Below are 25419 nucleotides of genomic sequence, written 5' to 3'. Positions count from 1 at the left end.
ACATATTGTACAATTTATTTGCGTCAAAATGAGAAAACTCAATGAGAAATCATATAAAAATTACAGATTCCAAATTCAAACGTAATATTTTGTTTATTTTAATTGTAACAGTAGGTATTTATGGCCAGACTAAGTACACACTAATTACATACAGTCAAAACCGTTTACTGCGACATCGTTTAATACAACATGCCGGTTATAACAACCAAAAACAAAGGTCTCGGCTAAATGCCATATGACCGTCTTATTAAAAATATTGCTTTATACGACACTAGCGACCCGCCCTCGCTTCGCTTCGGAAACATTAAAACACACATGAAACCAAAAAAATAAAGTAAGATAAAAAATAAAAAAAAAGTAGCCTATGTTCATCAGGGACAATGTCGGCTTCTAATGGAAAAAGAATTTTTCAAATCGGTCCAGTAGTTTCGGAGCCTATTCGAAACAAACAAACAAACAAATCTTTCCTCTTTATAATATTAGTATAGATAATAACGACATACCTCATAAAACGACCACATTTAACTAATATTTCGGAGAATTAGATCTGTTAGAACGACCGGCTAAGCTGTATTGTAAACAATTTGAATAGGTATCCACATTTGTCTTCAATGGCTTTTAAAATCAGGAAAGAAAACAATAGGATTTAGTTTAGTGTAGGGTCTTTTCTAATTCTATGAAACAAAACACGTACATGCGGTAGTCAAAGCCCGCTTCTTCATATCTCTTCAGTTAGTTTGTAAACTTATCTATACACAAGACGCACCAAAACTTTGTGGAGTTATTCGTGAAACTTTCAAAATGTCGCAAAGAAAAAGAAAACAAATTAATATTGAAGAAAAATCGCGTATTATGTAAATATATTTTTCCAATAATTCCCTATCGATTTGTTTGTACTTGCACGATACACATTAAACATCACCGGTTGTTACGACTATCGGTTTTTACGACTGAATATGAGCAGTCCCTTCGATGTCGTTATAACAGATTTTGACTGTAGTTCCAAATCTAAATTACGAATAAATAATAAAATAATAATAAGTCTTAATAAGACTTATCTATCTAGTCTTAATAAGACTTATTATTTATTCGTAGTTCCAAATATGAAAACGTAAAAGTCAGATGAAAAGACAGCCAGAGAAGATGAATTTTCGTTAACGTTTCTTTGTTCAATCGATGATCCTTAGCAGTTATTGGCTTGTTAACAAAATTTGAAAAAATAAAAACAGTACATTTCGGACTCGTATTAAAATACTACAGTGAGGCAAATTTAGTGGATTATGGCAAATAAGGTAACGCATTATATCCATTAGCGTTCATAAAGTTCATTCTGGCATATGATGTGAAATAATTTCAAAGTAAAAATCGGGAAGACTTCTTTGTGATTATAAAAATTAATGAGGCGCTAAATTTTTCGTGCCTACAGTATTTTAAGATTAATACTTTTATGACTGTTTATTAATCGCATAGAAAAAACAAACATAAAATTCCGTACGTCACCACGTGAGATAATTTATCATGGCCCAATTTAAACGTCTAGATAAATCGTGACAAATTTGAGACTAATTTACGGCATATTAATATAGTAGAATGACGCATGTTGTTAATGATCTGTATTGTTTGATGGTCAAACACGTGTAAACAAAATTAGGCAGGTAACAATGCGTTCTGTTCCGTGACGTCAACAAGGTATTTCAATAAAGGTAATTTACAACCTCAAGTAGAAATCTAGCACATTAAAAACCGCAACTTTGACGAGTTCACTTCTAAGACCATTTGTCAGTTTTATGGAGTTATTTATTCTCTGCAGTGAAGCACGTGAGCTGACGCGGGCTTGTATACAAATATCAAGATTAGATCTATTATGTCTGCAGAATCTTTATTCGTAGGTACTCACTGCCGGCTTTAATCAAGTTTACTACAGGGATTTAAGAATTTTATGATGTTTTAAAGCCAAGAAGTTACTTCATGTGTAATATGAAATAAAACGTAAGAAAATGAAATTGATGAAACATAAATTTCGTCAACAACTGTTTTAAATAAAATACTGGTTGTAAGTCATATTGTAACTCGTAGATACCACTATATTTTCTGTTTCTGACACGATGGAATCAAGCTTTCCGATATGGCCACTGCAGGGCCCACCTTTGTTATTACATAACATATAAGATGGGCCCTTGAGTGCCTTTGCCTATCTATGTTCAAAATAAAATGGAATAAGAAAGCTCATCGCAAACCACAACCATGGTAAATTTGGTGCATTAAGAAAATCAATACAATCCCTGTGCGCTCGTGTCAACAGAGCTCAACTCACATGCGCAGAACTAAGGGGACTCGCTCAATAACGAACGTACCTTAGTAAAAAAACGGTAAAACAGAAAACTAAGCCAAAAAGAAGGAAAAAACACTTTGAAATAGAGATGGGATGAAAGATTACTGAAATAATGCAGTAGAAGATACACAAAATTCGTAATCTAAATTCAGTTGTTCGTATTGTAATTCTGTCGAAGTTTAACTTTGGCATAATTACAGTTTTGTTTACAAACACAGTAAAGTTTAAATTTAAGAACATGATTATTATACGTAGGAACGGGTTGTTCGTTTATATAATATTGTAACAATGGCTACCATGCACAATTTAGGGACAAAACAACAAAATATAAAGAAAATAACTCGCTTACATTATAAACGCAATGTAGAGTGTGCTCTATTTGTAAAAAAATAAATTAGGATTGATTAATTATAAATTAAAGGGAATTAATTTCGTAGTTACTTCGTACACATCCAGCTTTCACAAGAATTAGACATTATACAGACATGAAACCCTTTTTAACACGCTTGTGTTGGCTTGGATTGTATAAGTAACGAAATTTGTCAACTTAATGTGCACCAAATTCAAGACAATCGACTAACTTGAAAATTTTCACACATGTCAAGGACCGATGACAAAACAATTACTTTCACCTAATATTTTTATACTGGTGGTAGGACTTCTTATGAGTCCGTGCGGGTAGGTAACATCACCCTGCCTTTTTCTGCCGTGAAGCCGTAACGCATTTCCCTAACCAATAAAAAAAAAAACTTTTTTTTCGTTTTTGGGCCTTTACCAGTGGCTTCACCTAAAATTCTGACTAAGGTAGCATTTTATTATTATTTGTAGGATTGTCTGCTATTGCGTTTTTTTGGGATATATACTATACATTTTTACTTATACTTCATGTAAATTCTCAAAAATACTATAGTGTGTACAATTGTTGCTGGCGGCAGTTTATCGGCGGTTTTTTGGGTACTCCTGACTTCTTTGATCAACCAAAAACATGCTTGTTTGCCCTCGATGGCCGAAAAAGCCCCTCAAGTGCTCGTCAGACAATGCATAATGAATATTCCAAGCCAGATTGAACTTCAGTATTATCATACAAAGGACACGTTGATTTCAAAATATTTGTATGCTTGCATTGTGTATATTGGACTGTTGAAAAGTTGGAAGAATTTTCTAACAACTTTTAAAACACATATCTTATGCGATTGTTTAACAAACTTAGCAGTGTGTTGAAAATAAGCTCTTCATTATCGGTAAATAGTTACTGTCATTAGAACAGAGAACTAGAGTTTCGATTTGAATGGAATGGATCCATGGTAAAATAGTTTTTTTTGTTTAAGACAAAAACACTTATAAAACTAAGTCCCGTGACCTATTTATTTATTCTCCATTCTTCACTACTTTTTTTTTATGATTGAAGGATTACTGGTGGCCCGGAGGCCCCTCCAGTTTCACCAGGACAGGTGGGCCTGGAGAGGCCTCCGGGCCACCAGTACTTCACATTCGTCCCTTCACGTCGTAAATAATCCACTCTATATAAAATTATTAATAATACGTGAAATCTTCTCACGTACCTCTGGCAGACAATGGTGTTGCATGCAGTAAAAGTCATGTTTCCCATCGTTGTGGCACCAGGTACCGTCAGGCAGATAGGGATCGAGACCTGCCGCGTTGAGTTCCACCCGAGGAGCGTAGAACCCACCGCCGGATGCTCGCCTGCAGAATATTGCGCACCCCATCCACATGCGAGCTGAGAGAAAAGCAATAACATTAAATTTAGGGGGGGGGGTGTAGATCCGCAAATAACGTCAACCTAAACGATACAACTCTACTCCGTCGAAAAGAGATTTATTATGCATGACATAACTGTAATTAGCCGTTGTAGCTGTACCTTAGAACTCATAACTCAAGGTGTTGTAGGTGTCTATGGACTCTGGTAACCACTTAACACTAGGTGGGCTGTGTGCTCGTCCACCCATCTACTTATATGTTGTATGTTTATATGTTCAATTTTGTTTATAGTGAAGGTATTTTGGTTAGGGACTTTTTATTTTAGTTCGGGAATTATATTATTATAGAGTCACAGTCGTCAACAAAATGAAAGCCCAGTCTTCTTACACCCAGTTCACTCCGTGTGAATGTGAACGACCGATAGCGGCCGCGATGACTTTTTCAGTCTAATACGTAACGCAGCAAAAAAACCTAATATAAGTAGGTTTGCATGTTTAAATTTGTACAAATAAATCCTCAAGGTCAACCTCTTCGAAAATAGAAAACAACCTCCTCCAAAATAATTGTAGGTTATGCTAATACAGTTTTACAATAGCTGAATTTACTGATATATTTTTTTATGAAGGAATTATTACTGGAGGTCTTGCCAGTTTCATCAGGACAGGTGGGCGTGTAAAAGGTCAGCCCGGAGGGAAGGGATTTACTAGCAGCTGCCCGAGCGCCTTCAGTGTGTTTAATGCGAGTTTTTTAACGCTCTCGATAGCGTAAAAGTTAACTCCATTTTGTATGGAATGGAACGTTTGCATACGTTTGCCGCTAGAGGCGCTGATCCAACTGCATACAAATTAGAGCTCACTTTTACGCTATCGTGAGCATTAAAAAACTCCCACCAAGCAAACAGAGGAGACCTAACAACTCAAGGGAATCTGCTTCGCGAATGAATCTAGAAAAATAGAATGTGGTTTTTTTCCTAGATAAGCTGATAGCCTTGAGAGGCTATTTCAGCGTAACCTTAACTAGTAGGTGAGCTCACGGGGCTCAAACCTGACGTTGCTAACACGAACCCTAGCAAGAACCATGCTTCGCCGAATCTACCACCGGATCGGAAACGTGACCCACTGAGAAGATCCGGCGAGAAACTATAACCATAAGAAGAGAAACTATAAGAAACTGTAACCACTTAAAACCAGGTGGGCTGTGAGCTCGTCCACCCATCTAAGCAATAAAAAAAAGTAATAATAATAAAAACTCAGTGGGCTGTGTGTGTGGGTTAATTTACTCGTCGAGCAATTCGTCGCAAGCGACGGGTTCGATGAGAACGATGATCGATGCTTGAGGTATCTAAAAGCACCGTTGGTGGATCGGGAGGATCTGGAATGACCTGTTTTGGGCGACGTTGACTGCTTTCCATTCTGTCCGCAGGATCGGGAATGTACTTACCGGCGGCCACGATGAGAGGGTTCTCGTGTCGTGCCGCTTTATTGAAGTGTAGAAAAATAGAATGGTCGGTATCATTTGTATTTATTTATACTGACTAGGATCATGCGGGGCCTGCAGCCCGCCGGCGCGCGCGTCCAGCGACGGCACGCGCGCCGCGTACTCGCTGCACTTGCGGGAAGCAAGCTCATTGGCACTCACTCGGCTCTTCTTGCCACAAACCTGCAATATCCAAGAATGCTAACACAAAAATACTACACATAATTTGTAATTTTGAAGTCGTCGCGGCGTAAAGGATAAGACGTCCGGTGCATTCGTATTGAGCGAGGCGAGTGGGCCGGTGTTCGAATCCCGCAAGCAGGTACCTACTTTTCTAATGAAATACGTACTTAGGAAATCTTCACGATTGACTTCCACGATAAAGGAATAACATCGTGTGATAAAATCAAACCCGCAAAAATTATAATTTGCGTAATTACTGGTGGTAGGACCTCATGTGAGTCCGCACGGGTAGGTACCACCACCCTGCCTATTTCTGCCGTGAAGCAGTAATGCGTGAAGGGTGGGGCAGCGGTTGTAATATATACTTGAGACCTTAGAACTTATATCTCAAGATGGGTGGTGCATTTACGTTGTAGATATCTATGGGCTCTATTAACCACTTAAAACCAGGAGGGCTGTGAGCTCGTCCACCCATCTAAGCAATAAAAAAAAACTATCACTAGAGACATATAGATGAACCGTAGAAAAAGCATTTCTAGTTATTGATCCTTCTCTCTGAGTCGCATTCCTTTTGTCTGAGGGTCGTGGCGATCAGCTGATTTCAGAGTCCACGTTTCAGCACCATAGAGAAGTATTGAGAGCATCAGGATGTGGACAAGTCTCATTTTGGTTTTAGGAGATATTTTCCTATCTCTCCGTATTCTATAGAGCTAAGACATGGCACTCTTTGCTATGCCCTAGTTATTGATAATTTCTATCTAAACGAATACCTTGGTATCATCACACAGTACAACATCGTAAGCGGATCCTTGGCAGGTGGTGGTCGTAGCACATTCCCGTCTACGTTCTCTAAAGCCCCGCGACTTGGCTGAGCAGCCGGACCGACACGCGCCTTCTCTCCATACGGTCCAGCCGCCAGACTCGCCCTCCGCCATACCGGCCGATGGCGGAACGCGTGTGCTGGACGTCGGTACGGAGTTCGAAGGCACACACTCCCCACCTTGACACCACTGGAATAAAATGTATATCATTCCTACTAAGAGTTCTAAAAATGTACATTATCACTATATATTGCTTTATATACAAGCTTGATCACATATTTAGCTCGGTTGTGTGGAGCTAAATATCTAACAACGAAATAATCATAAGTCATGCAAGATCATAATCATGCAAGTGTTCCGGTAAAAGAAAACCACCTTTTTCAACTTAATAAAGAAAACCCATCCGAGATGGTTAATGTTATTTATTTAAATAAATGATGTTAATGATTTTTTATTTATGATTTATTGTACAATTTGTTTAATGGTTTTGTGCAACTCGTTATTTTGAGTAGACGTGTATTCTGTGTGGTGTCGATCTAAAATAGCACAACCCCCAACTCTTCCGTGGATATCATAAAAGACGACCTTTTACCGGAGAAAAGATAGCGATCTGAATTTACTGATTGCAAGACGTATTGTGAGCCCGCACGGTTGAGTATCATCATGGAACAGGTGGCGTGTAAATAAATTAATTAGTAACCATAAGTTCGTTCAGCTACCTACGCGAGAAAAAAAGATTTTGTGCTACAAATTCACATGGATACGTTTACTATTTGATATAACGTAATATTATAGCATTAACAGCAGTTTTTAACCGACTTCAAAAAAGGGGAGGTTCTCAATTCGATTGTATGGTTTTTTTATGTTTGTTACCTCATAACTTTTGACTGGGTAAATCGATTTTGATGATTCTTTTCTTATTAGAAAGCTAACGCTTCCCGTGTGGTCCCATTTCAATTTAGTCCAGTTCTGATAATGTTATCCATGAGAAAACCATATATGTAAATCTTAAATTTGCATTAAGTACGTGCGCGACAAATAGATGAATAACTCATTAACTCAATGTCATGACAACCGATTTCGATGATTATTGTTTTTAGTGTACATTAATTTGTTTTGGAATATCTTTTTTTTTCTATTCGAAGTCGGGTTTTGTTAAAGCATGTCTATTTACAATTATAAATAAATATACAGCAAAAGTATATTTCGAAGCCAATATGTTAATAAATAACTAACTTTGCATAAACGAAGTTAGTACATTCATTTATTAAACAGAACATAAATACTTGTCGTTTTAGTTTATTTTATTCGCGAACCCATGTCGGAGGTAGCTGGTGAGCGCCCCCCTGTGGCGAGGGAACATGCCCATCCGTCTCAGGACATTTTAAATCATTATTGCGTGCAGAGCACTTAATCATAATAAATTTGAAGCTACCGGCCGCATTTTATAATTAGAAAAAATTTCTACTGTAACTTAAAAATTGGAAGCTGCCGGCCGCAATTTTATAATTAAAAAAAAAATTATACTGTAACATAAAAACAAGAAACTACCGACCGCAATTTTATAATTTAAAAAAAATTCTACTGTAACTTAAAACTTGATTAAACACTATTTTATTATACCGGCGTTTCTTAAAATTAATTCTTCTATTGTTTTAATTTTTTTTTTAAGGTAGCCTCCAGATGCCTTCTGGGAAAACGCTGGATTCATAATACGCCAGAATAATGCTTAGTAGAAAAGTTTTCAGATGATCTACTCGAAATCCGTTTCTGACCGTGATCCGTGTATGATTGTGTTTCAAAATCTGATCTGATAAATAAAATTATGATTTAATCTTTCAGTGCTTTTTTTATGTTCTTTATTAGTGCCATACCTATTAAGTTAAGCCGGCTATTTCAGTGCTTTATTCCATTAGATTAATACCATTTTATTGCCACAAGCAGTGCCGGGCAGCGCGGGGCCGGCGTAGAAGAAGCCGGCGCGGTGCGGGGTGCGGCACGCGAGCTGGGCGCATTGCCCCCGCTGGTCTCCGCCGCCCGACCAAGGCGCTGCGTCCGCGTCACGCAACAAAACCTGAAACACACAAATGTCCTTGTAGACTGCATTCTTGTTGAGCGATGCACTGGTGTTCGAATCCCGCAGCGGGTACCAATTTTTCTGATGAAATACGTACCTCAACAAATGTTCACGATTGACTTCCACGGTGAAGGAATAGCATCGTGTAATAAAAATTAAACCCGCAAAATTATAATTTGCATAATTACTGGTGGTAGGACGCGAGTCCGCGCGGGTAGGTACCACCAACCTGCCTATTTCTGCTGTGAAGCAGCAGTGGATTTCGGTTTGAAGGGTGGGGCAGCCATTGTAACTATATTTGAGACCTTAGAACTTATATCTCAAGGTGGTTGGCGCATCTACGTTGTAGATGTCTATGGACTCCAGTAACCACTTAACACCAGGTGGACTGTGAGCTCGTACACCCACCTAAGCAATAAAAAGAAAGAAAAAAGACACTTTCTTTAACACGTGACTTTAGTCTTACAACTTGGATTGTTGTTGCTTAATAAAATAACCGGTTTGAAAATTTGTAAAATACCTCTAGATCTTATTATAGATTTTGCTGCGCACTATACAGATGACTTAAATTTTCAGGCTATACAAACATTTGTATCGGGGCAAGCTAACGCACAGCGCTCAGTTTGGGTGTGAATTTTCACAGTTTAGCAAAAAAGTGCTATAGAAGTAGAGAGCTACAAACACAGACTTTGTCGAGAGATAGTATACATATTATTATGTTATATTTATAGTCTAACAAATATACTCGCAGCTTCGTGTTAAGTAGCTACTAATCTAAGTGGAACTAAATGCTACTTACTTACTTTATGATGATTTTATAATAATATGATTTTGTGATTACTCGTATAAGACACGGACAATCTGTCAGTTGATATGATGTTAAAAATTCTAATATAAATATACCAGCTCCTTTTATTTATTGAGTTTAAATAACAAAATAAAACCGTGGTAACCGTTTCATTCGGTTAATCAGAATATTATTATTATTAATTTTTTTTTATTGCCTTTGTAGACAGACGAGCATACGGCCCACCTGATGGTAAGTGGTCACCGTCGCTCATGGACGTCAGCAATGCCAGGGGCAGAGCCAAGCCGCTGCCTACCATAAAGAACTCTCCGCAAGCCTCGTTTGAAGAAGGACATGTCATAGCGCTCGGAAAACACCGTGGAGGGGAGTTCATTCCAAAGCCGGATGGTACGTGGCAAAAAAGATCTTTGGAAACGCACTGTCGATGAACGCAGCGGTTCCAGATAATATGGATGAACTCTGCTCCGATGGCGGGAGGTGCGATGATAAAAAGGAGATGAGGGAATCATCTCGAATAATTCCTCAGAGCATTCCCCATGGACCATGCGGTATAAAACACAGAGAGAACCGAAGTCCCTCCGTAGACCCAGAGGTTCCAAGCGATCCGCGAGAGCAGGACTATCGACCATCCGAACAGCCCGTTTCTGTATGGAGTCAAATGGAAGTAGCTGGTATTTGGGAGCCCCGGCCCAGAGGTGAGAGCAGTACTCCACGCGAGGTCGGACCTGCGTTTTATAAAGCGCAAGTCTCTGTCCAGGCGTGAAATACCGCTTCGCTCTGTTGAGAACTCCCAACATTTTAGAGGCCAATTTGGCTTTACCTTCCAAATGACTCCGAAACTGGACATCGCTCGAAATATCGACCCCCAGAATCCCGATACTCGCGGAAAGCTGCAGGGATACTCCTTGAAATTCCGGCGCCATGACAAAAGGGTCCTTCTTCGCAGTGAACGCGCAAAACTGTGTCTTCAATGGGTTGAACTGAACTGAATTCAGTTCACCCCACTTGGAGACCCGCCCCAGAGAGTTCTCCACTTCAGACACAAGTTTTAATCGCCTCTCGTGTACAACGCTTCGAGAGAGACTCCGATGGCCGATATATCGCGCATCCCCCGTGCTGTCATCCGCATAGCAATGCATGCCATCAATAGATAGCATGTCATTGATATGCAGTATGAAAAGCGTGGGGGAGAGCACCGAACCTTGTGGAACACCAGCGTTGATGGTCATGGTATCGGAGCAGCAGCCGTCGACGACAACTGCGATGCTCCGTCCATCCAAAAAGCTAGCGATCCACTTGCAGAGTCCCTCAGGGATCCCGTATGCTGGAAGCTTCGATAGAAGTGCCCTATGCCAGACCCTGTCGAAGGCCTTCGTGATGTCAAGGCTCACAGCGAGAGCCTCGCCCTTGCTTTCCAAGGCTTCAGCCCATTTATGTGTGAGGTATACAAGAAGATCGCCAGCTGAGCGACCATGACGGAAACCGTACTGCCGGTCACTGATCAGCTGGCGATCCTCAAGATACTTAAGAAGTTGGATGTTTATGATTCGCTCCATCACCTTGGAAAGCAAGGAAGTTATCGCGATAGGTCTGTAATTCGAGGGGTCCGACCGGTCACCCTTCTTGGGGATAGGGTGGACATGAGCAGTCTTCCATGAAGACGGAACCCTGTTGGTATTGTACGAGAGGCGATATAGACGCGTTAGCGCGGGTGTCAATTCAGGGGCGCATGTTTTTAGAACCACTGCGGGGATGCAATCTGGCCCACTCGACTTATGGACATCAAGAAGCGGAAGCTCCTGCCTGACCGCACGCTGTGTGATGCGAATCTCAGGCATGGAGCTGTCACACCGGGAGATGTTGGGCGGCGTGACTTCTCCGTCATCCAAAGTCGAGTATGAGGCAAAGAGCTTGACCAGAAGGTCAGCCTTCTCCTTCGCACTATGAGCCAGACTGTCATTGGACTTACGCAGTGGTGGAACGCTAGACCTGCAGAAGTTACCTTCTGCAACCTTAGCTAGCGACCAGAAAGCACGGCTCCCAGAGGGATAACTATTCAGTCGCTCGCCAATTCTGACAACGTGCTCCGACTTCGCCTTGGCAATAGCCCTCTTATAGGACCTAGAGGCGGCGTTAAATTTCCGCCTTTTCTCCGAGATATCAGGATCCCGGCATCTCCTAGCAACATTAAATGCCACGTATGCAGACCACTTGAGGCGTGCAGCATCCCTACTGGCTTTATTATACCAGGGTTTGCTGCGACCCCCAACGGGCACCTCAGAAGAAGGAATGAATAATTCCATTCCCTGAAGCACCACGTCTTTAAGTCGGTCCGCACAGACGTCAGGATCATCGGAGGAAAAGCAGAGCCGCCCCCATGGGTAGGATGCGTAAAATTCACGCATTCCATCCCAGTCTGCTGACCTGTACCGCCAAACTCTTCGAAACCCGGTCGTCGTTCGACGACTAGGACGAGAGAGTGGTATGGCAGCACGGCTAAGGCAGTGATCAGACGATCCAAGTGGAGCGTCGACCACCACACTGTATCCAGCTGGGCGAGTCCAACAAGGAAGGCTCGTGCCCCTCAATGTCTGGGACACGGGTGGGCTGTGTTACCAGTTGTGAGAGGCCGTAGGACAAGGCGAAATCGTAGGCAGCCCGACCCGGGAGGTCAGTGGTTCTGGACCCCAACCACTCCTGGTGATGAGCGTTAAAGTCACCAAGGACCACCACCTCCGCAGATGGGTATTGCTCAAGCACGCGGTCAGTCCCCTCTTGTACATGCTCAAACAAAGCTGACCCCGCATCATTGCTGTGAGACCTGTACAGGCAAGCGTAGACTCTGGTACAGCCCCCATGGTCCACGCGTAGCCACAAGAGGGACAGGTCCCGTTGCTCGAGGCCCCGAAGCCGACGACAGCAGACATCCTCCCGGATAAACACGCACACCCCGGCTTTACGCAGGAAGGTGTGCTCCAATGCGTAGCCGGGGTATCCGAGGTACGACGTATCGTCCGGGGCAGATATCTGCGTCTCAGTCAGGAAAAAGAGGGCAGGCTGCGCCGTCTCAAGTTGGGAATGTACGGCGTCAAGGTTACTGTGTAGGCCCCTGACATTGCTGAAATCCACATTAAACGTGGAATGGGGATCCGCCGAAAAAACTCTTTTTCTTTTGTCGACTTTCATGATAATTTTAGTTGGAGAGTAAGGATTTGGAGAGGTAGGATGCTAGAGGTGAGATCAAGGCAATACCTGAATAAAGCGCAGGGCACAATGAACACTCGATCTGGGGTTGCGCGAGAAGCTGACGCAGGGCATGGAAGGGCCCCCAGTCCACCCTGCATACGATCGCCGGGATCCACTCCGGTCTCCGACTCCGGCACGACGACCGCATGACAGGATTTTACACCGGTTGGCGGGACAGCTTCCTGGGGCGGAGTTTAGTTGTGACACCCAGGTTCAGGTCCCCTACTGACCGGCGGGCGGCGGCAGGCACCGTTTCACTGGGTCTCCCTATACCCCCGTCAGCAACCCACGCCCCGCGGACTTGCGCGCACGTTTGCTCTGCATGTTCCAAGTATCACCAAGACTCACCCCCAACAAGGAGGAGGAAAGGAAAGGAATAGAACTGGCTCTCCAACCCACATGCCGGAACACAGCTAGGCTATTTGGCGGCAGACTCTAGTTGGAGGGTGGTCGCCAGCCAGTCGGACTAGGTCCTACCACCGATTGTGTTTTCGGCTCCCGTTTAGCACCACCCAGGGGTTACTTGTAGGGAATCGCGGGTTAAACCTACGGAAGCGGGAAGCACCAACCCCCCAACACACAACTCAACATTTAAACACAACTCAATATTATACAAACAGAGATTCGTTTGGACATATTGACCAATTGTATTTTTATCGTAAATAATTAGGTACATCAAATACGGAATTAAAAATTAAGAACTAACCTAAAATGTCCGATGCATTTAATAGTGTATTTCGAAATACCTCACACTGTTTCTTTGCGCTCCATATAGCACCAGGCGCTCCGCTAAATCTTTCATGCTGAAGCTCATTTGGGATGTCTTCCTCGCCGTCGTCACCATCCAACAGGCAAGTAGCCCATCTATACGTACAATACAGTCTATATTATGTTCCCATCAAGAAATTTCTGTGGGTTCTATAGGTTTTATAGGTTCAAACCGCTCAGATAAAAACGAGAATATCATGTACTTATACGGTGTTCAAATTTACTGCTACTTTAATGCTTAAAAAAATAATTTCTGAAATGAGTGAATAAGCTCACGGCCATCATAATCACAAGTGGTCGATGGAACCCACAAATTTCACAATATAAACGTCGCCACCTAGCTTGAGATATTAATTTGAATTCTCAATTGTATTGTTTAATATACTTTTCAAACTGGAACACATGAGTGCTACGCGACAGAAATTCGTAGGATGCTTGATGAACTTGATACGTGTATCTGAAATTTAATCTTTTATAGTAAATTTAAGTCAATTTGCTTAGGTCAAAATAATAATAATATTAAGTATCTGTCGCATTATTTACGAATAGATACGGCTGTTTACATCTATACAGACAAAAAACAATGCGTATGTTTTCTATAGACTCCGGAACGGCTAAAAGTAATTTTCATGAAATTTTTAGGAAATCTTCAGATTGGCCTAGTGGCTGATCAAGTTTAGTAGCAATCGGATCGAAGACAGATCAAAGATCAGCCAGCGAGGTAGTCGGAATCTACTACTATAGTAATATTTTTTCTAATTCGTGAGCCCGACATTCTATATCCAAAAATCGTAATATGTAAAGCTTCCACGGCTACTATAACTATTTGTCTATCTGTACCACAAAACAATCACTACTTACAAGAAAAATCTGTCGCGGATCATCTCCCAATTAAATATAAACTAATCTTAAGCAATGAATGAAATGTAATCAAATCTTAGCTGTATATATTTTTTTTTGGTTGTTAATGCACTGTCGATTGCACCTATAATTGAGGTGACATCTGCCATGAACTTTTGTCAATTGTGCAATGTTTTGTATTGATGATCACTTTGTTGGTGCAACTTAATAAATAAATAAATGCGTTCCGCTTTGAAAAGCAGTAAAGTATTGTACCAAAGTAATTTAGACTTTAATGTTATGCCTTACTAATGTTATGTTGTTTATGTTGGGAAACGGCATTTATGTTGTTTTGTCGGAAATCATCTAACCTCAGAAGAGCCATAAGCTATCTTAGTATATAAAAAGTTTCTAATGTTTGCTGACGTCATTGTGCTTTTCTAAAGATAAAGGTTGCGTTTTCACACTCGAAATGAACGTAGCTATTTTAAAAAATTGGACAAATGAGGTTAGATAAATACATGTAAAAATTTCATAACAACAATAAATTTAAGTTCAAATTTTATCCTTATCTAAATCAATTTAACGCATAATTTATCATAGTAACAAAAATAGGGTATACTTGAGGTCGGCAACGACTCTAGCACTGCAGGATGACCAGGAAGCCTCTCCATTGGTTCCTCGAGACGGTGACATGATGTAACCGTCGCGGGCGCACGTGTTCCCGGTACCGTCGTGATGCATGCCCAAGCTGGAAACAAAGATAACGTACTTCAAGATAATCCTACTCATAAAAGTTTAATACAACATCACATGATTTTGTGATGTAATTTTATGTACATAATTACACAACTAGGATTTTATTAGTCAGAATTATAGGCAAAGTTAAAGTGGTTATTTGGTTGAGGTTTTTTTTATTGCACTCAATGAGTGAACGAAGTAACAATCCATCTGGTATTAAGTTACCAGGGCCTGTCACAATGCCACAACCTGATACACGGACTCAAAATACGTCCAAACGCGAAGCGGTAAAAACGACAGCATTATTGCATCCAATGAATTTCTAACTAATCAGAAAGTTTAATACTCAGTTATACAGACTTATTGGTTGTAATTTTGATCAGACTTAATTAATAAACACTACGCTTCCCTGAACACAGTACTGCGTTATACTCAAATTCCTTTACTGTTTCAGCAACTCGTCTATGAAATAGCCTTCGCCCGAGTTTTCGTGAGGCACGTTCAGTTGATATTTTGAAGGCACATCATCTCTTTTTCAAAGCACAGTGTGCTTGGTGTGAGTTTTTTAACGTTCTCGATAGCGTAAAAGTTAGCTCATATTTGTATGGAATGGGATCGTTTGTCTACGTTTGCCGCTAGGGGCGCTGTTCCAACTGCATACAAAATTGGGTTAACTTTTACGCTATCGAGAACGTTAAAAAACTCGCACTAAACACACAGATTGCTTGATTGTTTTGTACTATGTTGTGGTTTATGTAATTTATTTTATTTGATATGTATTTATTATCTATGCATTTTGTATGTATTTGTATATTTCACTATGAAAAGAACAAGTCCCGAGTTTCTAGCCGAACGTTTTCAATTGTGAAATTGTAATCCGGACAAGTTGTAAAATAAATACTATTTGAAAGCGATTGTTAAGGTATGTCTTATTACATTTTTTTTTTATTTGATTGAATTATATTTTTGTGGTCGTCTTTAAGATGTGCTTTATTAGTAGTTGTTAAAACGTGTATTTAGTTAAAATGTGCTTTATTACTAGTTATTAAAACGTGTGTTTAACCCTACGTACGTACACGGCTTTGCAATAAAAATAACACTTTATAAGTATTGAACACACCCGCATTTTAATTAACAGTAACTTGTACCGAATAGTAATCACTATCTAATGATATATGCCTGTAAAGAGATTGTTTTTATAGTTGAAGATTTCTAGAAATGAATTCTTTAATACTAATGTGAAATAGTATCATTTCGTAATAGATAACTTATGACCGACGAATCTGTTTAACCATATAAGTTGTACATAGTTGTGACAAAAGCGATTTTATTTTTAAGATTCAGAAGCGTTAAATATAATTTTAAAAAAGACACTTATACATAATTAGTCTAATTTAATAGAAATTTAATGTATTTCAATTATAGGGCACCAAATCAACACAATTTAGAACAGAAAAACAACCGTTAAATTCCAAACAATAACAATTATTACAATTTAACGAAAATTATCACAAAATGGAACGAACTTCAGTAAGCAAATTCGAAACCAACCTTATGAAGTGGCGGCTGACTTGCTCATAATTTAATACATAATATAAAAAAGGATTACCGTAGCGAAACTAATATAAAACAGAATTTATCATAATAGTTCATTTAAAATTGGTCCAGTACTTTATCCGTGATTATCGAACAAAAAATGAAACAAACAAACAAAAAGATAAAATTTGTGAAAGAAGCAGCTTTCCTGTTCCCATTGCCTAGGAACAAAATTGACTGATCTTAAAAAAAATATTGCTTAGATGGCTTGACGAGCCTACGACCGACCGGATGTTAAGGTGGTTATCGGAGCCCATAGACATCTACAACGTAAAACCGCCACCCACCTTGACACATATGTACATTCTAAGGTCTCAGTTTTTACAGTATAGCCCTTCAAAGAGAAACGCATTACTATTTCACGGCAGAAATAGGCAGCGTGGTGGAATCTACCTGTGCGGACTCAAAAGATGTCCTACCACTAGTAAAATATAATTTTGCGGGTATGATTTTTATTACACGATTTTATTCCTTCACCGTGAAAGTCAATCGTTAACATTTATTAAGTATGTATTTCATTACAAAATTTGGTACCTGCCTGCGGGATTCGAACACCGCCACACTTGCATCTCTTGATACGAGTGTACGGGTGTCTTATCTTTATTTTTCCCCTATCTATGCTGATAGCCTTGAGAACCGATTTCAGCTTCTCAGGTGAGCTCTCGGGGCTCAAACCAGAGAGTTGCTAACACTGACCCTAGCAAGAGCAGTGCTTCGCAGAATCTATCACCGGATCGGAAGCGCGACCCACTGAGAAGATCCGGCGAGAAACTCAGTGGGCTGTATCTATGGGTCAATTTACTCGTCGAGCCCTTCATCGCAAGCGACAAGATCGGCGAGGACGGTGACCGGGTCTCTTATTCTTTGGGCGACGACTACATCAATACTTTAAAAACTGAGGAACTTTCATGGTCGTCTGTGTGTAGTTTTTATATGTGTTAATCCGATTTCGCTATCTTTTATAGACTAGATCAATTTTGAAAAATACTTTCATGTGTGAAAGGATATACTATCGAGGCAGCTCCGTTGTTAATTTTAATAGATATATTGTTGATTTTTTTTTTGTTAAATTGCAATTGTTCTCAATAACTTCAAAATGAGGACTTTAATAATATAAATCGCGGTAGTTTTCTACTGTTTAAGTTTTTTTGTTTGGTAACTACATCTTATTAATAAGCTTTGTAACTTTTATTTTATTTTTATTGCTTAGGTGGGTGGAAGAGCTCACAGCCCACCTGGTGTTAAGTGGTTACTGGAGCCCATAGACATCTACAACGTAAATGCGCCACCCACCTTGAGATATCAGTTCTAAGGTCTCAAGTATAGTTACAGCGGCTGCCCTACCCTTCAAACCGAAACACATTACTGCCTCACGGCAGAAATAGGCAGGGTGGTGATACCTACCCGCGCGGACTCACAAGAGGTCCTACCACAAGTGATATATATTTATAATAATAGTATAAGTAATATAACCGACTTGTGTCCGATCTCGTGCGCCAGTATGTAGACGGAAGTGAAGCCTGCTGATGGGTAGGGGCGGCCGAGCACGTCCGTCGCACCGAACTCCGACACCACGCATGCGTGCGCCGGCAAGCACACCCCACCCACGGGCGCTAGGCCCATAGTGACGCCGTTCCGCCGACCATTTTCTTCTGAATAAAAATCTAATCTGGAAATAAGATTTTTACCTGCCGTATTAAAGTCCTTTCAAAGCTCGAACAGTTCTAACAGTTAAATCTATACTAATGTAAATCTATAGTGGTTTTTACGGATGTTCCATTATAACTACTGAACCATGCATCGGATTGATTTGAAACTTGGTATCCATGTAGAAAATACATGTACTATTAAGTAGTACTATTAAGTCCAACACTCATATAAATATTAGCCTATCCTAGGCTAATATTTATATGAGTGTTGGACTCCCTACACTAGCTGCGGGGGCGTTAATGATGAGAATCTTTGTGGGGGTGAGAAATAATAATGTTAATTTTAAATGCCCAGGGAAGCGGACGGGTACTTCTAGTATGATTCTAAGCTTACGGGTATTGCTTAGCAAACGACACTTCGTACCTTTTATTGCCCTTGTAGGCCGTATAGAATTTTACGTCCGTTAGAATTTTACAAACTAAATATGATTCCAAACTTACGAATATTGCTTAGCAAAGGACATTTCATATCTTTTTTTTTTATTGCCCTTGTAGGCAGCCGTGCATACGGCCCACTTGATGGTAAGTGGTCACCATCGCTCATGAACGTCAGCAATGCCAGGGATAGAGCCTAGCTGCTGCCTACCGTTATCTATTTTTAAGCAATTACTCTAGTCCATAGTGACTGATAGAAGTCTAAATAATGGTGTGCTACTTTAAACAGTAATGTTTGGTTCCGTGCTAATGACTCTTCGTAATTTGACAAAACTATCATTGTTCCGATTATTGAAAATCGAACTCCACACAAATGAACAACGTGTTGTATAAAAACCATTTACTAAATTGAGGAAATTTACCATCTCTATTTTATTTATTACTATATTTTAAGTCCATACTTAATCAGAACATGTCTACATTACAATATAAAAAAATAAAACCCACAAAACGCTCTGGAAATACTGGTATTATTTAAAAAAACGAAACCGTGCACTTCTGTTGAGACACTGAATACCGTATGTACCTATATAAATACCTTCAAAAACTTTAAAAAGATCAGACAAAGACGAGAGAACAGATTGTAGTCTAAGTTGCATTGATTATGACACCCTTCTAGTCGGAACGTATCTAGATCAAACACGTGAATTATAAAGTGCGACCAATGATACGCTACACCAGTGATCGACAACCTTGTCACCCAAAAGAGCCAAATATAGATAAAACACAATTCAGATTTATTCAAAGAGCCATTTTTAACATATATATTTTATAGCCTTGCGTTTCAAAAACTCTTACTCGTCTCTCACAAGGCAAGTTATAATATAATAAGTTTTTTTTTTCCTACCTATGCTGATAGCCTTGAGAGGCATTTCAGCTTCGCCTTGACGCGTAGCTGAGCTAACAGGGCTCAAACCGGTAGTGTTGCTAACACTAACCCTAGCAAGAGCAGTGCTTCGCAGAATCTACCACCGGATCAGAAACGCGACTCACTGAGAAGATTCGGCGAGAAACTCAGTGGGCTGTGTCTATGGGTTAATTTACTCGTCGAGCCCTTCGTCGCAAGCGACGGGTTCGGCGAGAACGGTAATCGGCGCTTGAGGTACCTAAAAGCATTGTTAATGGATCGGGAGGATCCGTAATGACATGCTTAGGGCGAGGTCGACTGTTTACCATTCGGTCCACAGGATCGGGTATGAATAAGTAATACTCCGTGTCTGAACTATATATTTATCGGAAGAGCCGATGAGTCAAAGAGCCGCAGGGTTGCTACACGAATTTTCCGAAAAGCTAGTTCAATAGGGATAGAATATCCTTACTAGGCTGCTTAATAGATCTTAGTTAAACGATGTGATGGCCGGTTTATACTAACTATTATCCATTCCCAGAACTACTAACAACGATCCTTATTGAATTTATCCCTCGTCATCTGCAAAACATGTAAGAGAATAAGTAAAAAAGTATGTAAATTCACTAACCCAGATAACAGTAAAGCCATATCCCAATGTTCGGGATCTTCATCATCTTCAACGTTTAGTGATCTTTGATATGCACAGAAAGAGTCTAGGAGTTTGCCACGTTCGGCATGCGCTGAAAGACTAGTTGGCTGGGATCTTAATAACGTTAACCTCACTAGTGACAACTGGACATGTGTACCAAGAGAAGAATGTTGATATAGCGCCTGTACCTAAAATACAATAAATATAATCAATAAACATTTTACATGTCTAATATTAATTTGGATCGTGTGTGAAATTAGTACTTTATTTATTTATTGGATACTGTGCGAAATACGTAGGTAAAACGACCAATTAAAAAAAAGATGTACAGATGAGCTTAAGTCAGGTCAAGGTCATATAAAAAGTGTAAAAGTGTGTAACAAACCGAACAAAAGTAAAGATATCGTATCGATATGCAAGTAGTTTTATTGCTTGACAAGTATGTAAAAGTAATAAATATTGTAATTATATTAAAATTGTAATCTTATTACTAAGGTCATACGGCATACGGTCATGCGGTCATAAGGTATACAAAAACTGTCAAGTGTGATTAAAAGTTAACGTACCCCATTTATATAAGCCAGCAACATATCACGCAAATCAGCTTCATTGTAATGAAAAAATGGATGAAAAATTTTATATGCGGCTTCGTCGAGAAACAGTGCTATTTCTATGGTATAGCTGGCCGGGCCTTTCTTCAATGGAGGAGTGTGGTTTCGCGGACGGCGCCGCGGCCGCGGTCTTAGGACTCTGGCATCATCAACGGGCGGTGAAGGAGGAGATGCTCTTCGAATTACGTGTGCAGTACGACCATTGCTGTTCTCAGCACGGCCAACACGAGAAGGCAACGGGCGGACCTCATATGTAGAGTTATCGACGACGATTAGTCCGTGCTGGAATTAAAAACTCTTTGTTCGTGATTAAATTTAATATTATCAATATTGTCGTCCATAATTATTATAAAATATTGTTTGTTAAATTAATAAATTAAATTTAATAATAAACTAGAACAATAAATGACCATATAGTATAAAACCGATGCTTCAAATATCCAGGGGTGTGTTAAACATTAAAATAAAACCGAAACTTATAGAATCATGTCTTTAAATGTGACATAGAGATCGATTTCATGGGATTAATATCAAGAATCGAACAATCATTTCAAAGAATTAATGCAAAGGTCATCAAAGGACTGTAGCGCATATAAATGTATGGCAATAATGTTGTACCAAGTCATTCAATATTTTGCCCGAAAATTGTAATTAAAATCTTCATACGTCCGAGAACTTTAGTCTTCACGGATCGAGTATGTTAAAAGGTAACTGTTTTGCTACTGTTCGGAGATATAATAACCGTCTGTTAATTTTTTTAATATCATAAATTAAACTGCTTAGTGATGGCTCGAAATAAAGCAAATTTTTACTAGTGCATGATCTTTGCAAGCCGAGAAGGCAGCTACTGCGTTAGGACTAGCATGCAGGAAATGGCAAGAGGCGTCCACGCTGGACAAGGGTTTCTCCTCGCCACGTTCGGTCCACACGCGGAACTCTGGAGATACCAGCCGACGGTTCGGCACCAGTTGAAGATCGAAGTTACTGTAACAAAAAAGATCATGATTCAAATGCTCAAACTTTAAGTAATTAAATTCAAAGAGGTTGGTTTTGAAATTTTATTATTAACTAGCTGACCCGGCGAACTTCGTAGTGCCTCAATCGATAAATAAAAGACCTAAACTTTTGTATAAAATAAACATAAAACAAACAAATAGAATCTGTCCGACGGGGGACACATCAAAGGAAAAACAAAAAATGTTATTATTATTTAATTCCGAGCATTTTCATAGTTATCTACCTTTTAAACCTTCTCTGGACTTCTACAAATAATTCAAGACCAAAATTAGCCAAATCGGTCTAGCCGTTCTCGAGTTTTAGCGAGACTAACGAGCAGCAATTCTTATATAAGATGTCGTTTGATTTTTACTACACGATGCTACCCAATCATCATTGTAGTAGTAAGTGTAGTTAGCTACCACCACCTTGTCCATTTCTATCGTGAAGCATTAATGCGTTTCCACCGTTGTACTATAAAGCTGAGACTTAGAACTGAAGTCTCAAGGTGGGTGGCGGCAGTTACGTTGTTGATGTCTATGGACTCCGGTAACCACTTAACAGTAGGTGGGCCGTGAGCTCGTTCACCCATCTAAGCAATAAAAAAAAATATATTTGTCCATAAACATAAAACACATGAAACTGTAAGTGACAGTGAGATTATAAAACAACATCTAAATATTTCACAAAGTCAAACTTTTTTGTGAAACTTTTTCCCGCCCTAACCTCAAATTGTAATCGCCACAAAACAAAGTTTAAATAATTATATAAATTTACATGTGTGATTTAAATCTATTCTAGTGCACAATCTAAATATCTGTAGATTTGTTTAGTGCCAGTTGGTGTCAATTATTTAAAAAAACCTTTCTGGACCCGAGGCTTTTTTATTCGAGATTTTAGATTTGATTTGTACATGTAAATGTACAAATCTGTGACAAAAAAAAACTGAACATAGTGTGACATACTGGAAAATCAATAGAGTTCGAATTTATTTATCGAAATTTTTATAAACTAACTTACCGACCGAACGCATCAAAGTTGTAGGGTAAAGGAACGTCATCATTGCTACCGTCCACAAAGGACTGTGCTTCCCGCGGCAACAACGCTGGCAAGTACACTACTTGTACGTCTGCGCCGTGACCCCGCTCACCACGCCCCTCCTCCTGCCACCACCCAAATGTTGGCAGAAGCTCCTGGAAATTTCGATACGCCATTACGTTTCACGCACCAGACAAGACTTCGCATCGTCATAATGCTATATGGCAGATATTCTTATGTGTATGAACGTATGAGCTTTCTACATATAAAAAACTATTTAAATATTTTCTCTTTTTATTTTAAATTACTATTAATTATTACAATTCAGATTTCGACCTCAAATGTGAAGGTGGGTGACGTCATATATTCTTAAGCAGTATTTGGCCTTTAGACTTAACATCTGCCCATAAAGGCCTATATGTATTTTAAATCAAAAACAAAGATTTCTCGAAAAAGAAGATAGATAGGACGCAATGACAAAGTAATACATTTATTTGTTCATTCTGTACAAGTAATCTTCCTCAGACAGATATCTCTGAAGAAGAGAGGATCTTCTTTCTTTTCTAAATTGGGCTTAACGCCAGCAGATAGAACCGTATACATAGATGGCATGTTACTTTTCCTATTTATAACATTTGCTGCTGATATTATAATATTACAATTACTAATAATCACAATAAAACAGCAAGGCTGACGCTGACTTATAAATACATTTATCAATCAATGTGGGTATCGAGAGCAGTCACAAAATAATCTTCAGAAAGTAATAACAAATGTTTTTTTTTCCGTGAAGTAGGTCAAGCCGCTGAAGGCTTATAAACGTAACGTATTGCGGACGCTCGCATGTCACCGGTCACATTAATTCAATATCTATCTACAATATTATAATAATACCTACTAGCTTTTGAACTTGGTTTCGCTCGCGTTAATATAAAAAAAATACTATCCGAGTATATTTTATTTTTTTCTAGAAAAGTCTTACCCTATATTCGTTTCTGTTTCCCTAACTTCACAGCCTGTACCTCTTCTGCACAAAGATTTCATGATCGATTTAATATAATGCGAAATATAATTTAAAAACACTTCACTTTTGCATTTAAAATATTAGTTGAAACTAATTCCAATGTTCATAATATATTAAAAAGATAAAATGTTATATAATAAGTCATTCTAAAGCTTCTTTGGACTGATGGAATTTATTTACTTTATTATCCCAACAACGATCCCAAATATACTCAATATCAGCGTAGATGTGGTCATAAGCATATATTAGGACGAGTAATTAAACAAACTTGTGAGCGTTAATTTCAATTGGTCTAACAGAACAACGCCGGACTGACTGGCGTCCTTGTTCATTTATGTAATTGACATATTAACACTTTCGTCATTGTTTTAGACGTGTTTGCGATTATACATTGTTCAAAATATAAGTTAGGAAGATTATAAAATACGATATGAATGAACAGGATCTGTGTAATATTCACAAAAAAGGCGAATAAATTATTATCATACACCTATTTACAGCATAGCTATAATTTAATACAATAGGTACTATGTAATATTTAAGCGTAAGAAAGTTTTTGTTTATTGCTTAAAAAGACTAAAGTCACATTTCAGTACATTACAACGTGCTCTGTAAGCACAAACTTCTAAAAAAACTCGAACTGTCAATGCACCGAATAATGCACGCAATGATCAGACGGACAATGATTTCTTAAATCTAATCTTTACTTTATTTAAGAAGATTCCATACAGTTTACAATGACAGTTAAAATTAAGAAACACCTAAAATAAATAACTAACTGACACGTTTTTCATTAAATAACTTTCATAAAATCCTGTTGGTTCTAAAATTCAGTAGCTTTCAAAGTATTTCAGTATTCAGATTTCAAAACTTTCAATATTACAGCAACAGTAAACTATGTAGAAAAAAAAACATATTAGTGCAAATTCCGTTAAAAGTTTAAGTTTAATGAAAAGTTTATACAAGAAATTAATGAAGAAACTAAAGAGCTTTTCAATCTTTGATGGCCGATCAAAGTCGCTTAAAGTTATCGTGAATAGGGTGGAGTTTCGGCTAGTCAGTCACATAGACGCAGTGAAACCGAAATCAATACCACATGAGTCAGCTAAGTGTAGGTCCCACATTAGCGGATGCGAGCGAAGTAAAGGGGAAAGTAAAACTATTTGTTTTTCTTATTCTTCGACGAGACAAAGAACAAATGGCACCGTAATAGTGCGCAAGTAATTGCTTTAATTTTGGGTTCGTATTGTGTAACTTCGGAATGCGTCTTATGATGAAAGTTATCGGTCTCAATTACATGGAGGCTGCAGGCACGTCGCGGCGTCGGCGTCGACCCGTCGCTGTAATGAAGCCCCCACCGTGAATCATCGATAACCGATTGAAAAACTCTACGTGACGTTAGGTTGTGTAACTCGCGACGTGATCCAGTACGACTAAGTACCGTATTATGTAACGTAATTGTCAAAATAAAATAGTACGTCTTAATTCACTATAACTTGG

The 25419-nt window shown here is 39.2% G+C and overlaps 1 protein-coding gene across 1 annotated transcript in view; it reads right to left on the bottom strand.

The window, feature by feature from the left end:
- LOC114246657 (A disintegrin and metalloproteinase with thrombospondin motifs adt-2) overlaps positions 1–25419 on the bottom strand; it is a 37755-nt gene that overhangs the window by 8242 nt on the left and 4094 nt on the right. Inside the window, exons 2-12 of the mRNA XM_028179300.2 lie at positions 22878–23050; positions 21674–21845; positions 20817–21143; positions 20230–20438; positions 18085–18276; positions 14893–15021; positions 13409–13526; positions 8456–8605; positions 6481–6720; positions 5587–5710; positions 3895–4070 (exon numbers count right to left, since the gene is read on the bottom strand). Coding sequence (XP_028035101.2) covers positions 3895–4070; positions 5587–5710; positions 6481–6720; positions 8456–8605; positions 13409–13526; positions 14893–15021; positions 18085–18276; positions 20230–20438; positions 20817–21143; positions 21674–21845; positions 22878–23050 — 2010 coding nt within the window. The remainder of the gene's footprint in view (positions 1–3894; positions 4071–5586; positions 5711–6480; positions 6721–8455; positions 8606–13408; positions 13527–14892; positions 15022–18084; positions 18277–20229; positions 20439–20816; positions 21144–21673; positions 21846–22877; positions 23051–25419) is intronic.

The sequence above is a fragment of the Bombyx mandarina genome, chromosome 05 (assembly GCF_030267445.1).
Source record: "Bombyx mandarina strain Sakado chromosome 05, ASM3026744v2".
In the NCBI taxonomy this organism is placed as follows: domain Eukaryota; kingdom Metazoa; phylum Arthropoda; class Insecta; order Lepidoptera; family Bombycidae; genus Bombyx; species Bombyx mandarina.
This window is presented reverse-complemented; position numbering and strand designations above follow the sequence as displayed.